The 17,813-nt window shown below is 45.7% G+C and overlaps 1 protein-coding gene across 1 annotated transcript in view; it reads left to right on the top strand.

Annotated features, from left to right (window-relative positions):
* Positions 1-413: 413 nt before the first annotated feature.
* tbc1d9 (TBC1 domain family, member 9 (with GRAM domain)) overlaps positions 414-17,813 on the top strand; it is a 36,826-nt gene continuing 19,426 nt past the window's right edge. Inside the window, exons 1-6 of the mRNA XM_030788030.1 lie at positions 414-534; positions 12,134-12,244; positions 15,788-15,906; positions 16,329-16,557; positions 16,933-17,194; positions 17,716-17,813. The exon at positions 17,716-17,813 is cut by the window's right edge and continues 110 nt beyond it. Coding sequence (XP_030643890.1) covers positions 414-534; positions 12,134-12,244; positions 15,788-15,906; positions 16,329-16,557; positions 16,933-17,194; positions 17,716-17,813 — 940 coding nt within the window. The remainder of the gene's footprint in view (positions 535-12,133; positions 12,245-15,787; positions 15,907-16,328; positions 16,558-16,932; positions 17,195-17,715) is intronic.

Raw genomic sequence — 17,813 nt, 5'->3', positions numbered from 1 at the left:
TGCACAAAATCAGTGGCGTTGACCGTGTGATGGTAAAAGTCAATCTGTTTACTGGGGAATTTATGTCTCACGCATATTTTGTTACGTTTTGCAGGGAAGAATAAACTGAAGGGAATAAGAATAAGAATTTCTGCGGCTGGGATCTGAAGTAACACTCCGCTGTCATCCGTTCCCTGGTTTTATTTTGTTTATGCCAATTAAATGGTGAGCCTTTGCTGTCTTCGCGGTGTATAGCGATTATTATGGCAATAACCTATTAAGAAATCCGTAAGTCGCTCACTGCGATAGGCTCAGATAAGGGTACGACGGAACTCCATTGCATCCCTGGACTACAATTCGGTAACTGATAACACTTTTAAAAAAATAACGGAGCCTGTCCGATTTGATGTCGTCTTAACGAAATTGCCGTGGAAATGTGGGTTAACCCAGAGGAGGTCTTGTTGGCCAGTGCGCTATGGATGACCGAACGAGCGAATCCTTACTTTATCCTACAGAAAAGGAAGGGACATGGCGATGGCGGCGGAGGTCTCGCGGGTAAGTGCTTCAATGTATCAAAAGTGTTTTTCTCTCGTCGAGTCACGGAACGACTGGTCAAACTGCCAGTGACCCGAGGTGTTGGCCCAACTGGCTTTTCACGCTGCTGAACGTGATTCCGGTGTGGATTTTGCATGTGTGTTATGGTAATGATTGCGTAACCAGCGTCAGATGAAAATCATGTGTTGGATGTTTTGGCGGCACACGTTAGCACAGGTGTGTCTTCCCCGTTCACCAGTTGTCAGTTTGTGGTAGTGTGAGGGCGGCTACGATATTTTCTACAGCGCCTTACAAACCTCATCCATCACCGTAAATACATATCCTAATTTTACCGATGCGACTCCATGAAGGGTGTGCGCTCACAAAAGTTCATTCCAGCTGCTGTTTTATGGTGAATTTTATCGATATTAATCATATTACCAAGGAGATGTAGCCCGACGAAAAAGCAGTTAAGTTTGCTGAGATCTTGAAAACGTGGGTCGTTAGAATAAATAGTTATGTTGTGCGACAGGGTTCTCCATGGCTCTACAGCAGCCTTTACATTGGATCTTTACACATAGTGTTGCGTGTTTCATACTGAGAAAATGTAATTGAGGATTGGATTTTGCCTCACCGTTTTTATTTATTTAGTTACTTTTTTGTTGTTGTTGCTAAGGGCTTTTAGCAGTGTGTTTATGGCCAGGACATGGCCTTATTGCCTGTTTGGTGCTGAATCATGTCTGAGAGGTGTGCTCGCTTACAGCGTAGCTGTGCAGATCCGAATCTATATCTCATATCCCAGTCCTCTAATGAAATTAAAATAGGCTGCATTCAGTTCCTCCATTAAAGTCAAACAAATCAGGGCGCATGATCTCAGAAATGTGACACTCTGCCACTTTGAATGTATAAACACGTGTGTGTGTGTTTTGACTCCATTATGTGTATATATCTGACTCCCTAATTAGACTTAATGGTTAAATACCTCTGCTGCACAAATGATAGTAATGTATATTTAGATATTTAGAGAGTTTGTGTACAGGAATTAGGAATCTACCAACATGTGCAGGTCTGGGGAGCATTGGAATGTGAAGACTGCCCTCAGGAACTGTAACTTGCCCAGTTTCTGACAACAAACCCAAAAAACCCGTTTGATTTCACTGACTGTCGGGTGGTGCGGTACTGCTGTAATGAACATGCAGAGCAGGTCAGTGTGTCACCTGCAGTCTTTTATGACCAACCTTTGGTGAGATCTATCAGCCGTAGACTTTTGCCAAGAGTTGAGAACACACGGTCCATTTTCACTGCATATTCCTGAAGGCCCATCAAGTCTGTGTCAGCGACAGCTAGTCATAGTGATGTAACGCATACTTGTGCTTCTCTCCTTTTGTTTTAATGAGAGAAGAATGGCAGTTGTAGCACAAAGCATACAGTGGTGGGGAGAAATGATGTCATTGTTATGTAAATGTGGAGTGGGGTGCCAGTTGGCGCTGAGAGGGGCAGAGAGCATGGCCACGCTGGCACTGCCCTGTGTCCTGTCCCAGAGATGCTAGGATGGCCAGCGTCTGCATTTGGACGTTACCCAAGAGTCAGGCTGTGGACCCGATCTGAAAAGCTGAGTGGTGCATGGAGAGACCTGTAGTCTGAGAACTCATTTGCGTGTCATGGAGTTGGAACATTACTGCTGAGAGCCGACCACTGTGAGTGGAAGATCTTTGTTTTGCTTGCCAGCAGAAGTTGACCCCAAAATCCTTAATGTGGGTATTAGCTATTCAAATATAATTTCTCTTTTGGGATAAAGTAGGTGGACATTTGTCTCAGCACTAAGAGAATAGCCATGTGTAAGACTAGTTTAGATTCTGATATTTCACAGAACTCAAGCAAAAGGACTGTGTCATATGGTGAAATCATGTGATGTTCCACGTCTGCTAACACATCCAACCCTTAGCTCCACACGCCTGTTCTGTCTGGCTGATCTGAGCATGTCTTAGTGAGGAGGTTGTTTTGTCTGGCTGATCTGAGCATGTCTTAGTGAGGAGGTTGTTTTGTCTGGCTGATCTGAGCATGTCTTAGTGAGGAGGTTGTTTTGTCTGGCTGATCTGTGCATGTCTTAGTGAGGAGGTTGTTTTGTCTGGCTGATCTGTGCATGTCTTAGTGAGGAGGTTGTTTTGTCTGGCTGATCTGAGCATGTCTTAGTGAGGAGGTTGTTTTGTCTGGCTGATCTGAGCATGTCTTAGTGAGGAGGTTGTTTTGTCTGGCTGATCTGAGCATGTCTTAGTGAGAAGGTTGTTTTGTCTGGCTGATCTGTGCATGTCTTAGTGAGGAGGCTCCATTTATTGCCTTCCACTGAAGTCCTTGTCATTTGAGACTATATTGATTTTCAGCCCTCAGGGCAGAGGAATGCACTATGCGTTAGTGCTGAGCAAAAGCAGATGCTAAGTGAAAGAGAACTGGTAGCACTGGTCCTTTCTGTGCGGAGCCACGTTTGCGTTGGTTTCTGCTGGGTGCTCCGGATTCCTCCCACCATCAGAAGACATGTATGTTAGGAGTTCATACTCCTGTAATTGCCCTTGACCAAGGCTCTGGCCAAAAGAACTGCACGGCAGCTGTGTGTGTGTGTACTCGCTGCTCCTAGTGTGTGTGTGTGTGTGTGTGTGTGTGTGTGTGTGTGTGTGTACTCGCTGCTCCTAGTGTGTGTGTGTGTGTGTGTGTGTGTGTGTGTGTGTGTACTCGCTGCTCCTAGTGTGTGTGTGTGTGTGTGTGTGTGTACTCGCTGCTCCTAGTGTGTGTGTGTGTGTGTGTGTGTGTGTGTGTGCTCGCTGCTCCTAGTGTGTGTGTGTGTGTGTGTGTGTGTGTGTACTCGCTGCTCCTAGTGTGTGTGTGTGTGTGTGTGTGTACTCGCTGCTCCTAGTGTGTGTGTGTGTGTGTGTGTGTGTGTGTGTACTCGCTGCTCCTAGTGTGTGTGTGTGTGTGTGTGTGTGTACTCGCTGCTCCTAGTGTGTGTGTGTGTGTGTGTGTGTGTACTCGCTGCTCCTAGTGTGTGTGTGTGTGTGTGTGTGTACTCGCTGCTCCTAGTGTGTGTGTGTGTGTGTGTGTGTGTGTACTTGCTGCTCCTAGTGTGTGTGTGTGTGTGTGTGTGTACTCGCTGCTCCTAGTGTGTGTGTGTGTGTGTGTGTGTGTGTGTGTGTGTGTGTGTACTCGCTGCTCCTAGTGTGTGTGTGTGTGTGTACTCGCTGCTCCTAGTGTGTGTGTGTGTGTGTGTGTGTGTGTGTGTGTGTACTCGCTGCTCCTAGTGTGTGTGCAGAAGTTGACCCAAAATCCTTAATGTGGGTATTAGCTATTCAAATATGATTTCTCTTTTAGGATAAAGTAGGTGGACATTTGTCTCAGCACTAAGAGAATAGCCATGTGTAAGACCAATTTAGATTCTGATAATTCAGAATCTAAACTAGTGTGTGTGTGTGTACTCGCTGCTGTGTGTGTGTGTGTGTGTACTTGCTGCTCCTAGTGTGTGTGTGTGTGTGTGTGTGTGTGTGTGTGTGTGTGTGTGTGTACTCGCTGCCGTGTGTGTGTGTGTGTGTATCGGATGGGTTCAATGCAGAGGATGAAATTCCCCGTGGGGATCAATAAAGTACTTCTTCCTCTTTGCTACTTCTCTCTTCAGTAAAAATGAGAAATGGAAGTCCGAGGAAAGGACTGCTTCACTGAAAAAGCCAAATCCTCAGTTCTGACAAGAGACCTGCCGAGCAGGCGGAGCCAGGTTACTCATGGGAGACCTGCCGAACACGAGGAGCCAGGTTACCCATGAGAAACCTGCCGACCACGAGGAGCCAGGTTACCCATGAGAAACCTGCCGACCACGAGGAGCCAGGTTACCCATGAGAAACCTGCTGAGCAGGCAGCTTCCTCTGGCATGAAGAGTTTGGCTAGTGACCTTGCAAACAGATCTGTACTTTCTCACAGAGGATCATGTGCTCACTCCTCTAGACTGTCTTTCTGTCCCTCTTTCACAACCAAGGAAAGCTTGTCTTGCAGGGCAAAGAACTGATCAAAGAAGGAACTGGAAGTCATGTGTTCAGGACTAGAAAGAGGAAGCCAGACCTACATATCCTGATCAGGACAGTCCACTCACACTGCTCTCAGACCTGCCTGAATGAGACATGTTCTGTTCAGGACAGTCCACTCATACTGTTCTCAGACCTGCCTGAATGAGACATGTTCTGTTCAGGACAGTCCACTCATACTGTTCTCAGACCTGCCTGAATGAGACATGTTCTGTTCAGGACAGTCCACTCACACTGTTCTCAGACCTGCCTGAATGAGACATGTTCTGTTCAGGACAGTCCACTCACACTGTTCTCAGACCTGCCTGAATGAGACATGTCCTGTTCAGGACAGTCCACTCACACCGTTCTCAGACCTGCCTGAATGAGACATGTCCTGTTCAGGACAGTCCACTCACATCATTCTCTGGAACTGGGTAGGGTTAAGGTGAACCTGACCACAGGGCTGATGGGGTATTCCATGCTGACGCTGAAATCCAGAGGCTCTGTTTGGTCGTAAGCTGTCCACTCTTCACAAAACCCAGCAGAATGTGTGCTCTATAGCCCAGTCCTGTTCATTGTACCAAAAAGCAAGACAAATTCACACATTATGGAAAGATTGCTTATGAAGATGAATCCCAGCAGTGAACAGATTACGTGTTGTCTTGTGCTTATGAAGATGAATCCCAGCAGTGAACAGATTATGTGTTGTCTTGTGCTTATGAAGATAAATCCCAGCAGTGAACAGATTACGTGTTGTCGTGTGCTTATGAAGATAAATCCCAGCAGTGAACAGATTACGTGTTGTCTTGTGCTTATGAAGATGAATCCCAACAGTGAACAGATTACGTGTTGTCTTGTGTTTATGAGGATGAATCCCGGCAGTGAACAGATTACGTGTTGTCTTGTGCTTATGAAGATGAATCCCAACAGTGAACAGATTACGTGTTGTCTTGTGTTTATGAAGATGAATCCCAGCAGTGAACAGATTACGTGTTGTCTTGTGCTTATGAAGATGAATCCCAGCAGTGAACAGATTACGTGTTGTCTTGTGCTTATGAAGATGAATCCCAGCAGTGAACAGATTACATGTTGTCTTGTGCTTATGAAGATGAATCCCAGCAGTGAACAGATTACGTGTTGTCTTGTGCTTATGAAGATGAATCCCAGCAGTGAACAGATTACGTGTTGTCTTGTGTGATTGTCAGAGAAGTGGAGGGAGGAAATGACGAAGGAGGCCAGGAGCAGCACAATAAGACAGATTTATCTGACCAACAATTAGCAAATGCTTAAAAATAAAGATACTGCTTAGGGCCGGGAACAAACACAGGCACTGGCATGGGGGTCTCATCTCTCACAAACAGCAGTCCAGAGGTTCTTGTCTGTAGTCCTGAGAGATTCCTGTATGTAGTCCTGAGAGGGTCTTGTGTGTAGTCCTGAGAGGTTCCTGTATGTAGTCCTGAGAGGGTCTTGTGTGTAGTCCTGAGAGGTTCCTGTATGTAGTCCTGAGAGGGTCTTGTGTGTAGTCCTGAGAGGGTCTTGTCTGTATTTCTTAGAAGTTCCTGGATGTAGTTCTGAGAGATTCCTGTTTTGTACTTCAGCCTGCACCTGCCTTTCATCAGCACAGGGGGACATGAATGGCTGCACGCCTGGCCTGTTCCACTAAGAGCATAGAAATGTCAAGCGCCCTAAAGGTTGGGTAACCCTAACCCTAACCCTAAGGGTTGAACGGATTTTGACAGCTAAAGCTTAGTTTCCCTTTGCATCTTCATATTCATCTTCATTTACCACACAAAGAACACACGTCACAGCTCAGCCCAAGTCTGGTGCCTTTTGAAATCAGTCACATGGGAAAAGGGGGAGAGCAGATAAGTAAATGGGTAAGAGTGAACGGAGGAGTGTGCTACAGTGGGTATCAAACCACAGTTTATGTGCCGTTGTGTTTTGATGGAGGGTTGTGTGGTGCTGTTGTGTTCTGATGGATGGTTGTGTAGTGCTGTTGTGTTCTGATGGAGGGTTGTGTAGTGCTGTTGGGTGTTGATGGAGGGTTGTGTGGTGCTGTTGTGTGTTCTGATGGAGGGTTGTGTGGTGCTGTTGTGTTCTGATGGACGGTTGTGTGGTGCTGTTGTGTTCTGATGGACGGTTGTGTGGTGCTGTTGTGTGTTGATGGACGGTTGTGTGGTGCTGTTGTGTGTTGATGGAGGGTTGTGTGGTGCTGTTGTGTGTTGATGGAGGGTTGTGTGGTGCTGTTGTGTTCTGATGGAGGGTTGTGTGGTGCTGTTGTGTGTTGATGGACGGTTGTGTGGTGCTGCTGTGTTCTGATGGAGGGTTGTGTGGTGCTGTTGTGTGTTTTGATGGAGGGTTGTGTGGTGCTGTTGTGTGTTGATGGAGGGTTGTGTGGTGCTGTTGTGTTCTGATGGACGGTTGTGTGGTGCTGTTGTGTGTTGATGGAGGGTTGTGTGGTGCTGTTGTGTGTTGATGGACGGTTGTGTAGTGCTGTTGTGTTCTGATGGACGGTTGTGTGGTGCTGTTGTGTGTTGATGGAGGGTTGTGTGGTGCTGTTGTGTTCTGATGGAGGGTTGTGTGGTGCTGTTGTGTGTTGATGGAGGGTTGTGTGGTGCTGTTGTGTTCTGATGGAGGGTTGTGTGGTGCTGTTGTGTGTTGATGGAGGGTTGTGTGGTGCTGTTGTGTGTTCTGATGGAGGGTTGTGTGGTGCTGTTGTGTGTTCTGATGGAGGGTTGTGTGGTGCTGTTGTGTGTTGATGGAGGGTTGTGTGGTGCTGTTGTGTTCTGATGGAGGGTTGTGTGGTGCTGTTGTGTGTTCTGATGGAGGGTTGTGTAGTGCTGTTGTGTGTTGATGGAGGGTTGTGTGGTGCTGTTGTGTTCTGATGGAGGGTTGTGTGGTGCTGTTGTGTTCTGATGGAGGGTTGTGTGGTGCTGTTGTGTTCTGATGGAGGGTTGTGTGGTGCTGTTGTGTTCTGATGGAGGGTTGTGTGGTGCTGTTGTGTGTTCTGATGGAGGGTTGTGTAGTGCTGTTGTGTGTTGATGGAGGGTTGTGTGGTGCTGTTGTGTTCTGATGGAGGGTTGTGTAGTGCTGTTGTGTGTTGATGGAGGGTTGTGTGGTGCTGTTGTGTGTTCTGATGGACGGTTGTGTGGTGCTGTTGTGTGTTCTGATGGAGGGTTGTGTAGTGCTGTTGTGTGTTGATGGAGGGTTGTGTGGTGCTGTTGTGTGTTGATGGAGGGTTGTGTGGTGCTGTTGTGTTCTGATGGAGGGTTGTGTGGTGCTGTTGTGTTCTGATGGAGGGTTGTGTAGTGCTGTTGTGTGTTGATGGAGGGTTGTGTGGTGCTGTTGTGTGTTCTGATGGAGGGTTGTGTGGTGCTGTTGTGTGTTCTGATGGAGGGTTGTGTAGTGCTGTTGTGTGTTCTGATGGAGGGTTGTGTGGTGCTGTTGTGTGTTCTGATGGAGGGTTGTGTGGTGCTGTTGTGTGTTGATGGAGGGTTGTGTGGTGCTGTTGTGTTCTGATGGAGGGTTGTGTGGTGCTGTTGTGTTCTGATGGAGGGTTGTGTGGTGCTGTTGTGTGTTGATGGAGGGTTGTGTGGTGCTGTTGTGTGTTGATGGAGGGTTGTGTGGTGCTGTTGTGTTCTGATGGAGGGTTGTGTGGTGCTGTTGTGTTCTGATGGAGGGTTGTGTGGTGCTGTTGTGTGTTGATGGAGGGTTGTGTGGTGCTGTTGTGTTCTGATGGAGGGTTGTGTGGTGCTGTTGTGTTCTGATGGAGGGTTGTGTGGTGCTGTTGTGTTCTGATGGAGGGTTGTGTGGTGCTGTTGTGTGTTGATGGAGGGTTGTGTGGTGCTGTTGTGTGTTGATGGAGGGTTGTGTGGTGCTGTTGTGTTCTGATGGAGGGTTGTGTGGTGCTGTTGTGTTCTGATGGAGGGTTGTGTGGTGCTGTTGTGTGTTGATGGAGGGTTGTGTGGTGCTGTTGTGTTCTGATGGAGGGTTGTGTGGTGCTGTTGTGTTCTGATGGAGGGTTGTGTGGTGCTGTTGTGTTCTGATGGAGGGTTGTGTGGTGCTGTTGTGTGTTGATGGAGGGTTGTGTGGTGCTGTTGTGTGTTGATGGAGGGTTGTGTGGTGCTGTTGTGTTCTGATGGAGGGTTGTGTGGTGCTGTTGTGTTCTGATGGAGGGTTGTGTGGTGCTGTTGTGTGTTGATGGAGGGTTGTGTGGTGCTGTTGTGTGTTGATGGAGGGTTGTGTGGTGCTGTTGTGTTCTGATGGAGGGTTGTGTGGTGCTGTTGTGTTCTGATGGAGGGTTGTGTGGTGCTGTTGTGTTCTGATGGACGGTTGTGTGGTGCTGTTGTGTGTTGATGGAGGGTTGTGTGGTGCTGTTGTGTTCTGATGGAGGGTTGTGTGGTGCTGTTGTGTGTTGATGGAGGGTTGTGTGGTGCTGTTGTGTTTTGATGGAGGGTTGTGTGGTGCTGTTGTGTGTTGATGGAGGGTTGTGTGGTGCTGTTGTGTTTTGATGGAGGGTTGTGTGGTGCTGTTGTGTTCTGATGGAGGGTTGTGTGTTGCTGTTGTGTGTTGATGGACGGTTGTGTGGTGCTGTTGTGTTTTGATGGAGGGTTGTGTGGTGCTGTTGTGTGTTGATGGAGGGTTGTGTGGTGCTGTTGTGTGTTGATGGAGGGTTGTGTGGTGCTTTGTGGGAGCAGCAGGGCTGGAGGCAGGGTCAGACTGCTGTGGTATATATTAGAATGTGCTCTTTCTCACTCACAGTGAGGTTGCTCTGTATATAAACATGCATTCTCTACAGAGAGGAAAAAACAGTAATCTGAAACCAACCAAAGACCGTGGTGTGTATCCAACCTGAAAATGTGTATGATACTTGAGGTGTGGTGGATATTATTGGGTTGTTTGTTCAGCAGTTTGTGACAGCATTTCAGTTGAGGATGTTAACCAGCCTGTCCAGTCTGACAGCCGGGAGAGGGAGCAGTCTCTCCTTAAATAGCTTTGAATTGGCACATGGAGCTGAATGATGGGGGGCCGGGGGGATGGGGGGGGGGTGGTAAAAGGACCTCTTCACCAGAAAAGCATAGAGGCGTGAAATAAAAGGCCCCGGCAGGCCTTGTGGAAACGCGCTGGTTTCATATGGAGTCAGTCAGTTAGCTTGTGTAACCCTCCTTGTCTGCCCAGGGTAAAAATGTTCTTCCATTACAAACCTGCTCTGTGGTGATACTAAGACTGGCCCTGCTCACTCCACAGGTACCCAGCTGCAAAAGCACGCCCGGCACTTACCAGTCAACCAGGCACTTACCAGTCAACCAGGCACTTACCAGTCAACCAGGCGCTTACCAGTCAACCAGGCACTTATCAGTCAACCAGGCACTTACCAGTCAACCAGGCACTTACCAGTCAACCAGGCGCTTACCAGTCAACCAGGCACTTATCAGTCAACCAGGCGCTTATCAGTCAACCAGGCGCTTATCAGTCAACCAGGCACTTACCAGTCAACCAGGCACTTATCAGTCAACCAGGCACTTATCAGTCAACCAGGCGCTTACCAGTCAACCAGGCGCTTACCAGTCAACCAGGCGCTTACCAGTCAACCAGGCACTTACCAGTCAACCAGGCACTTACCAGTCAACCAGGCTGTTTTCATTCTGACAGACCAGGAGAAAATGACAACCTCTCTTTTTCAACAGATTTTTCATTGGTCTATATTTATGGCGTTACCTGGCCGCGCTGTTTCCTTAAAGCCCGTTTTTAACAGTGCAGTTGTTACAGTTGCTGTTGCTATACTTGTAAAAAATGACTTAGTATTTTATAAAGAATAAGTTGACCTTGCCTTTGTAGTTTTATGTGCACTAGTTTTGCTCAGAGCCTGGTTTTAGACACAACTTTGACACCTGAGGGCTGTACTACGAAGTGAGGTAACTGGCTTATCCAGGTAACTTCTGGTTATGTTAACTCAGAGTAGGTAGTAAACCTCCTAATAGAAGAGCCCTATGGCTTTGTTTTGCTATGAGAATGAGGTCATAGGTCTCCTCTATTAGAGGGTTTACTACTTACTCTGAGTTAACTTAACCAGAAGTTACCTTTACCTCGCTTCATAGTACAGCCCTCTGGTTGAACCAGTCTAGGGTTTACTCAAGTCCTGTGTGTCTGTGTTTGGCTTCAGTTCAGTGTCGCTTCTCCCCAGGGTTAAAACTGACAGTTAATGGAACGAGAGAGAGCAGAGTGAGTGTAGTTAATGGGAGAAGAGAGAGACCAGAGTGTGTGTAGTTAATGGGATGAGAGAAAGCAGAGTGTGTGTAGTTAATGGGATGAGAGAGAGCAGAGTGTGTGTAGTTAATGGGAGAAGAGAGAGAGCAGAGTGTGTGTAGTTAATGGGATGAGAGAGAGAGCAGAGTGTGTGTAGTTAATGGGATGAGAGAGAGAGCAGAGTGTGTGTAGTTAATGGGATGAGAGAGAGAGCAGAGTGTGTGTAGTTAATGGGATGAGAGAGACCAGAGTGTGTGTAGTTAATGGGATGAGAGAGAGAGCAGAGTGTGTGTAGTTAATGGGATGAGAGAGAGAGAAGAGTGTGTGTAGTTAATGGGATGAGAGAGAGAGCAGAGTGTGTGTAGTTAATGGGATGAGAGAGACCAGAGTGTGTGTAGTTAATGGGATGAGAGAGAGAGCAGAGTGTGTGTAGTTAATGGGATGAGAGAGAGAGAAGAGTGTGTGTAGTTAATGGGATGAGAGAAAGCAGAGTGTGTGTAGTTAATGGGATGAGAGAAAGCAGAGTGTGTGTAGTTAATGGGATGAGAGAGAGAGCAGAGTGTGTGTGGTTAATGGGATGAGAGAGAGAGCAGAGTGTGTGTAGTTAATGGGAGAAGAGAGAGAGCAGAGTGTGTGTAGTTAATGGGATGAGAGAGAGAGCAGAGTGTGTGTAGTTAATGGGATGAGAGAGAGAGCAGAGTGTGTGTAGTTAATGGGATGAGAGAGAGCAGAGTGTGTGTAGTTAATGGGATGAGAGAGAGCAGAGTGTGTGTAGTTAATGGAATGAGAGAGGGGGGAGTGTGTGGTGTAAGTGGGTGATACGCTGAGCTGCAGTCATGTGGATCACGCCCAGATACAGATTTCTAACACATCCCAAGTTACTCTGAATCACCTGGAGACACCAAACCATTGTTATCCAGGTAACCTGATCCCTGAGGAAACGGTCTGGTGACTAACAGTGCCCCCATGAAGTTCACAGTACTCTGCCCTGTTTTCTCCTGTAAGGCTTTCACAGACTGAAGCTTTTAATGTGGGAACTAGAACAGCAGTCTTAAAAAAACAGGCCCGGGCACTGTGTGCTAAAGATAGTTCCTTTCTTACAGTTTGGCAGCTTTTATGTCTGAACTTTGAGGAATTTTTAGGGATTTAGACACAAAGTCAAGGTGTGTGAAGGCAGGACTGGCATTGTGCTTTTCTGCTGATGTAAAGCAGTGTGTGCTGACCCTGTTTAAGTCTGCTCACTCATGTGCTATGTCTGACAATGTCTAATATTCCCAAGCATTCCTCTGGTCCTTTGGTGTCTTAATGCAGTATTCTTCCTGTTTTTGCAGGACTGCTGGTTGGAACCCTTGACGTTGTGCTGGACTCCAGTGCTCGAGTAGCCCCATACAGAATCCTGTACCAGACGCCAGACTCCCTGGTCTACTGGACCATCGCTCACGGTAACCCACAGCAGAACACCTCTGTGCTCGGTGGGCTTCAAGGAGGAGACCTGCCGAACATATGCTGCAGCCCACCCGATTGTTAAATGGTGTTAGAGCCACACTCAAACGGAAACCTAACAGAGTGTGTGGATTCTGTAATGAGGCGCCATTCTCTGCAGCCATGGTAGTCAGTAGAGTGTGTGTGTACCACAGTAACCCCAGTAAAATTTTATAGAGTGTGTGTGTACCACAGTAACCCCAGTAAAATGGTATAGAGTGTGTGTACTACAGTAACCCCAGTAAAATGGTATAGAGTGTGTGTACTACAGTAACCCCAGTAAAATGGTATAGAGTGTGTGTGTACCACAGTAACCCCAGTAAAATGGTATAGAGTGTGTACTACAGTAACCCCAGTAAAATGGTATAGAGTGTGTGTGTACTACAGTAACCCCAGTAAAATGGTATAGAGTGTGTACTACAGTAACCCCAGTAAAATTTTATAGAGTGTGTGTGTACCACAGTAACCCCAGTAAAATGGTATAGAGTGTGTACTACAGTAACCCCAGTAAAATGGTATAGAGTGTGTGTACTACAGTAACCCCAGTAAAATTTTATAGAGTGTGTGTGTACCACAGTAACCCCAGTAAAATGGTATAGAGTGTGTACTACAGTAACCCCAGTAAAATGGTATAGAGTGTGTACTACAGTAACCCCAGTAAAATGGTATAGAGTGTGTGTACTACAGTAACCCCAGTAAAATGGTATAGAGTGTGTGTACTACAGTAACCCCAGTAAAATGGTATAGAGTGTGTATACCACAGTAACCCCAGTAAAATGGTATAGAGTGTGTACCACAGTAACCCCAGTAAAATGGTATAGAGTGTGTGTGTACTACAGTAACCCCAGTAAAATGGTATAGAGTGTGTGTACTACAGTAACCCCAGTAAAATGGTATAGAGTGTGTGTGTACTACAGTAACCCCAGTAAAATGGTATAGAGTGTGTGTGTACTACAGTAACCCCAGTAAAATGGTATAGAGTGTGTGTACTACAGTAACCCCAGTAAAATGGTATAGAGTGTGTGTACTACAGTAACCCCAGTAAAATGGTATAGAGTGTGTGTGTACTACAGTAACCCCAGTAAAATGGTATAGAGTGTGTGTACTACAGTAACCCCAGTAAAATTTTATAGAGTGTGTGTGTACCACAGTAACCCCAGTAAAATGGTATAGAGTGTGTACCACAGTAACCCCAGTAAAATGGTATAGAGTGTGTACTACAGTAACCCCAGTAAAATGGTATAGAGTGTGTACTACAGTAACCCCAGTAAAATGGTATAGAGTGTGTGTGTACCACAGTAACCCCAGTAAAATGGTATAGAGTGTGTACTACAGTAACCCCAGTAAAATGGTATAGAGTGTGTGTGTACTACAGTAACCCCAGTAAAATGGTATAGAGTGTGTACCACAGTAACCCCAGTAAAATGGTATAGAGTGTGTACCACAGTAACCCCAGTAAAATGGTATAGAGTGTGTGTGTACTACAGTAACCCCAGTAAAATGGTATAGAGTGTGTGTGTACCACAGTAACCCCAGTAAAATGGTATAGAGTGTGTGTGTACCCCAGTAACCCCAGTAAAATGGTATAGAGTGTGTGTACTACAGTAACCCCAGTAAAATGGTATAGAGTGTGTACTACAGTAACCCCAGTAAAATGGTATAGAGTGTGTATACCCCAGTAACCCCAGTAAAATGGTATAGAGTGTGTATACCACAGTAACCCCAGTAAAATGGTATAGAGTGTGTACTACAGTAACCCCAGTAAAATGGTATAGAGTGTGTACTACAGTAACCCCAGTAAAATGGTATAGAGTGTGTGTATACCACAGTAACCCCAGTAAAATGGTATAGAGTGTGTGTGTACTACAGTAACCCCAGTAAAATGGTATAGAGTGTGTACCCCAGTAACCCCAGTAAAATGGTATAGAGTGTGTGTACTACAGTAACCCCAGTAAAATGGTATAGAGTGTGTGTGTACTACAGTAACCCCAGTAAAATGGTATAGAGTGTGTGTGTACTACAGTAACCCCAGTAAAATGGTATAGAGTGTGTGTACCCCAGTAACCCCAGTAAAATGGTATAGAGTGTGTATACCCCAGTAACCCCAGTAAAATGGTATAGAGTGTGTATACCCCAGTAACCCCAGTAAAATGGTATAGAGTGTGTACTACAGTAACCCCAGTAAAATGGTATAGAGTGTGTGTACTACAGTAACCCCAGTAAAATGGTATAGAGTGTGTGTACTACAGTAACCCCAGTAAAATGGTATAGAGTGTGTGTACTACAGTAACCCCAGTAAAATGGTATAAAGTGTGTGTGTACTACAGTAACCCCAGTAAAATGGTATAGAGTGTGTGTGTACCACAGTAACCCCAGTAAAATGGTATAGAGTGTGTGTGTACTACAGTAACCCCAGTAAAATGGTATAGAGTGTGTACTACAGTAACCCCAGTAAAATGGTATAGAGTGTGTGTGTACCACAGTAACCCCAGTAAAATGGTATAGAGTGTGTACTACAGTAACCCCAGTAAAATGGTATAGAGTGTGTGTGTACTACAGTAACCCCAGTAAAATGGTATAGAGTGTGTGTGTACCACAGTAACCCCAGTAAAATGGTATAGAGTGTGTGTGTACCCCAGTAACCCCAGTAAAATGGTATAGAGTGTGTGTACTACAGTAACCCCAGTAAAATGGTATAGTGTGTGTACTACAGTAACCCCAGTAAAATGGTATAGAGTGTGTACTACAGTAACCCCAGTAAAATGGTATAGAGTGTGTATACCACAGTAACCCCAGTAAAATGGTATAGAGTGTGTATACCACAGTAACCCCAGTAAAATGGTATAGAGTGTGTATACCACAGTAACCCCAGTAAAATGGTATAGAGTGTGTACCCCAGTAACCCCAGTAAAATGACCGGTGGCCATCCGAGCGTTACAGTGACGTGTTTGGCTTTCGTCTTCAGGGACTGTCCCCACCCTCTCCAACCACATCACAGGTTTGATATAGTAAAGGATCTGAGGAATTAAAGAGCATTTTACAGAATCATTTCTCCTCAGAAACATTGGAAATTCAGAGTTGACTGTGTCACCCTTAGAGCCCCACAGGTTAGCTGATGTGCACAACACGTCTGCGGTAGTGAATGATCAGGACCTTTAATGCAGTTTGAAGACTGACAGCCGTGGAGGGACTGTGTGGAAAAGGTCATAATTATCTTAGTGAGCTGCTAGGCCTGGGCATGTTGTCTGTCCTACCCAGGTCCTAATGAAAATAGTGCTGGTTTGCATCTGAGTTTAGAGATCAAAGATCCTCAGGATGGACGTAACATTTTATTAAACACTTAAAAAAAAAACCTTCCAAAATAACTGATAACATTGGTCATCAATCAGAAATGACAAACATGTCACAGTACAGAGGTGCTTATCTTTCAGTACAGTTATTCATGGAGTGTCTGTCTGCCTGTCTGTCTGTCTATCTATCTATGCTCTCTCTCTCTCTCATAGGGGGTTCTCGTAAGGAGATCACTGAACACTGGGAATGGTTGGAACAGAACCTGCTCCAGACCCTGTCTATTTTTGAGAATGAGAATGACATCACCACTTTTGTCAAGGGCAAGATTCAGGTGAGGGGTAAATCCACACCCCCAGGGGCCCCCCGAGGGCTTTTTCTCACGGGCAGATCAACTCTTTTTCCTGACGCTTCGTTAACAGATTAAGATTCCTGCCTTAATCTGATTTGAGCTAATCTGACAGATTTCTTTTGAATTTGATCACTTTGTTTGAAGCATAGGAAATGTTGGAATTCATTTTTGATGTTAAATGGACCATGTAATCGCTTATATTTTTGTTTCAGAGAATATTGTAGGATTTGGACCAGTTGTGTTGGTTAAGCCAGTTTGGTTGGTCACTGTTGCTAAATAGTTTTCTCTCTGTTTAAAAAAATGTTTTGTAACATGTAAAAGAATCTGATGATATTCCTTTTCTGTGGTGAGCGACAGAGAAACATGGTCCCTGTTTAATTCACGCTAATGCTCTCACTACACAGGGCATCATTGCAGAATACAACAAGAACCAGGACATAAAGGAGGATGATGACACGGATAAGTTCAAGGAAGCGATCGCTAAGTTCCGGAAGCTCTTTGGAATGCCAGAAGAAGAGAAACTGGTTAACTACTATTCCTGCAGCTACTGGAAAGGCCGAGTGCCGCGGCAGGGCTGGCTTTACCTGAGTATCAACCACCTGTGTTTCTACTCCTACCTACTGGGCAAAGAAGGTGAGCACCATTAAGACGCCAGTGGGTGGAACATTGTTAATTTATGTCTGTTTATGTATTTTTTCAGTGTGTGGAATATTGTGGTCTTGATCGCCGCGCAGAGACATTGTGAGGTGTCTAACTGGGTCTGTTTTGGGATTAGTATTTGGGAAGATAAGAGAAAGACATTAAAACCACTGCTTTTAAAATTCTCTTCACTAAAAAAGCAGTGTTAACCTCCATGAAAGCTAAATGTAATGATCAAGCATACTCTGTGTTTCTGACCAATCACAGCCAAGATAAATGTAATGATCAGGCATACTCTGTGTTTCTGACCAATCACAGCCAAGATAAATGTAATGATCAAGCATACTCTGTGTTTCTGACCAATCACAGCCAAGCTGCTGATCCGTTGGGCTGACATCACACAGCTGGAGAAGAATGCTACATTGCTGCTGCCGGACATGGTGCGTGTCAGCACACGCTGCAGTGAACATGTCTTCTCTGTCTTCCTTAACATCAACGAGACCTTCAAGCTGATGGAGCAGCTGGCTAACATTGCTATGAGACAGCTGCTGGACAACAAAGGCTTTGAGCAGGACCGCTCGCTCCCCAAACTCAAGAAGAAATCCCCCAAGAAAGTGTCAGCACTCAAGAGGTCAGTCATGCTAATGCTTCTGGCCACAATGAGAGGGAAGGTAACAGCCATAGTGACGGCCATAGTGACCTCCAGTCTCCACCCTGGAAAACCAACACGAAAGCAGAGAATTATACATTTAGAAAAAAAAAACCAGCCCAATACAAGCACTTTTTGATATCAAAAGTTTATAATTAATTGAAGGCACTGGAGCATGGCTCTCGACCAGGCTTTGGAGGAGACGGTTGTTACCAACCCACTTTAATACGATTTGTTGTGTATATGATTTACATTTACAAACCCCCTCTGTTCTGTATGTTTAAGTCATTAGACCTGATAGACGTTTATGTTGCATGGGATGAGGTGGGCAGAATTCTTGGCTGGGAGGTTTTAGGATGATCTGTAATGTGGTTTGTTTACATCAGAGAGCCTACAGTCAGGCCTGTTGTTACAGATGAAAAGGAGGAACCTCTCCATTCTTCTCTATATTCTCTCGTTTTTTCCACGCTCTCTCGTGAACACTTACAATGACTGTCCCGCAGAGACTTGGACGCTCGGGCCAAAAGTGAGCGATACCGTGCACTTTTCCGTCTTCCCAAAGACGAGAAGCTGGACGGCCACACTGACTGCACGCTGTGGA

The sequence above is a fragment of the Chanos chanos genome, chromosome 11, assembly GCF_902362185.1.
Source record: "Chanos chanos chromosome 11, fChaCha1.1, whole genome shotgun sequence".
Lineage (NCBI taxonomy): Eukaryota > Metazoa > Chordata > Actinopteri > Gonorynchiformes > Chanidae > Chanos > Chanos chanos.
Note: the sequence above shows the minus strand (reverse complement) of the source record. Positions and strands in the feature narration are given on the sequence as shown.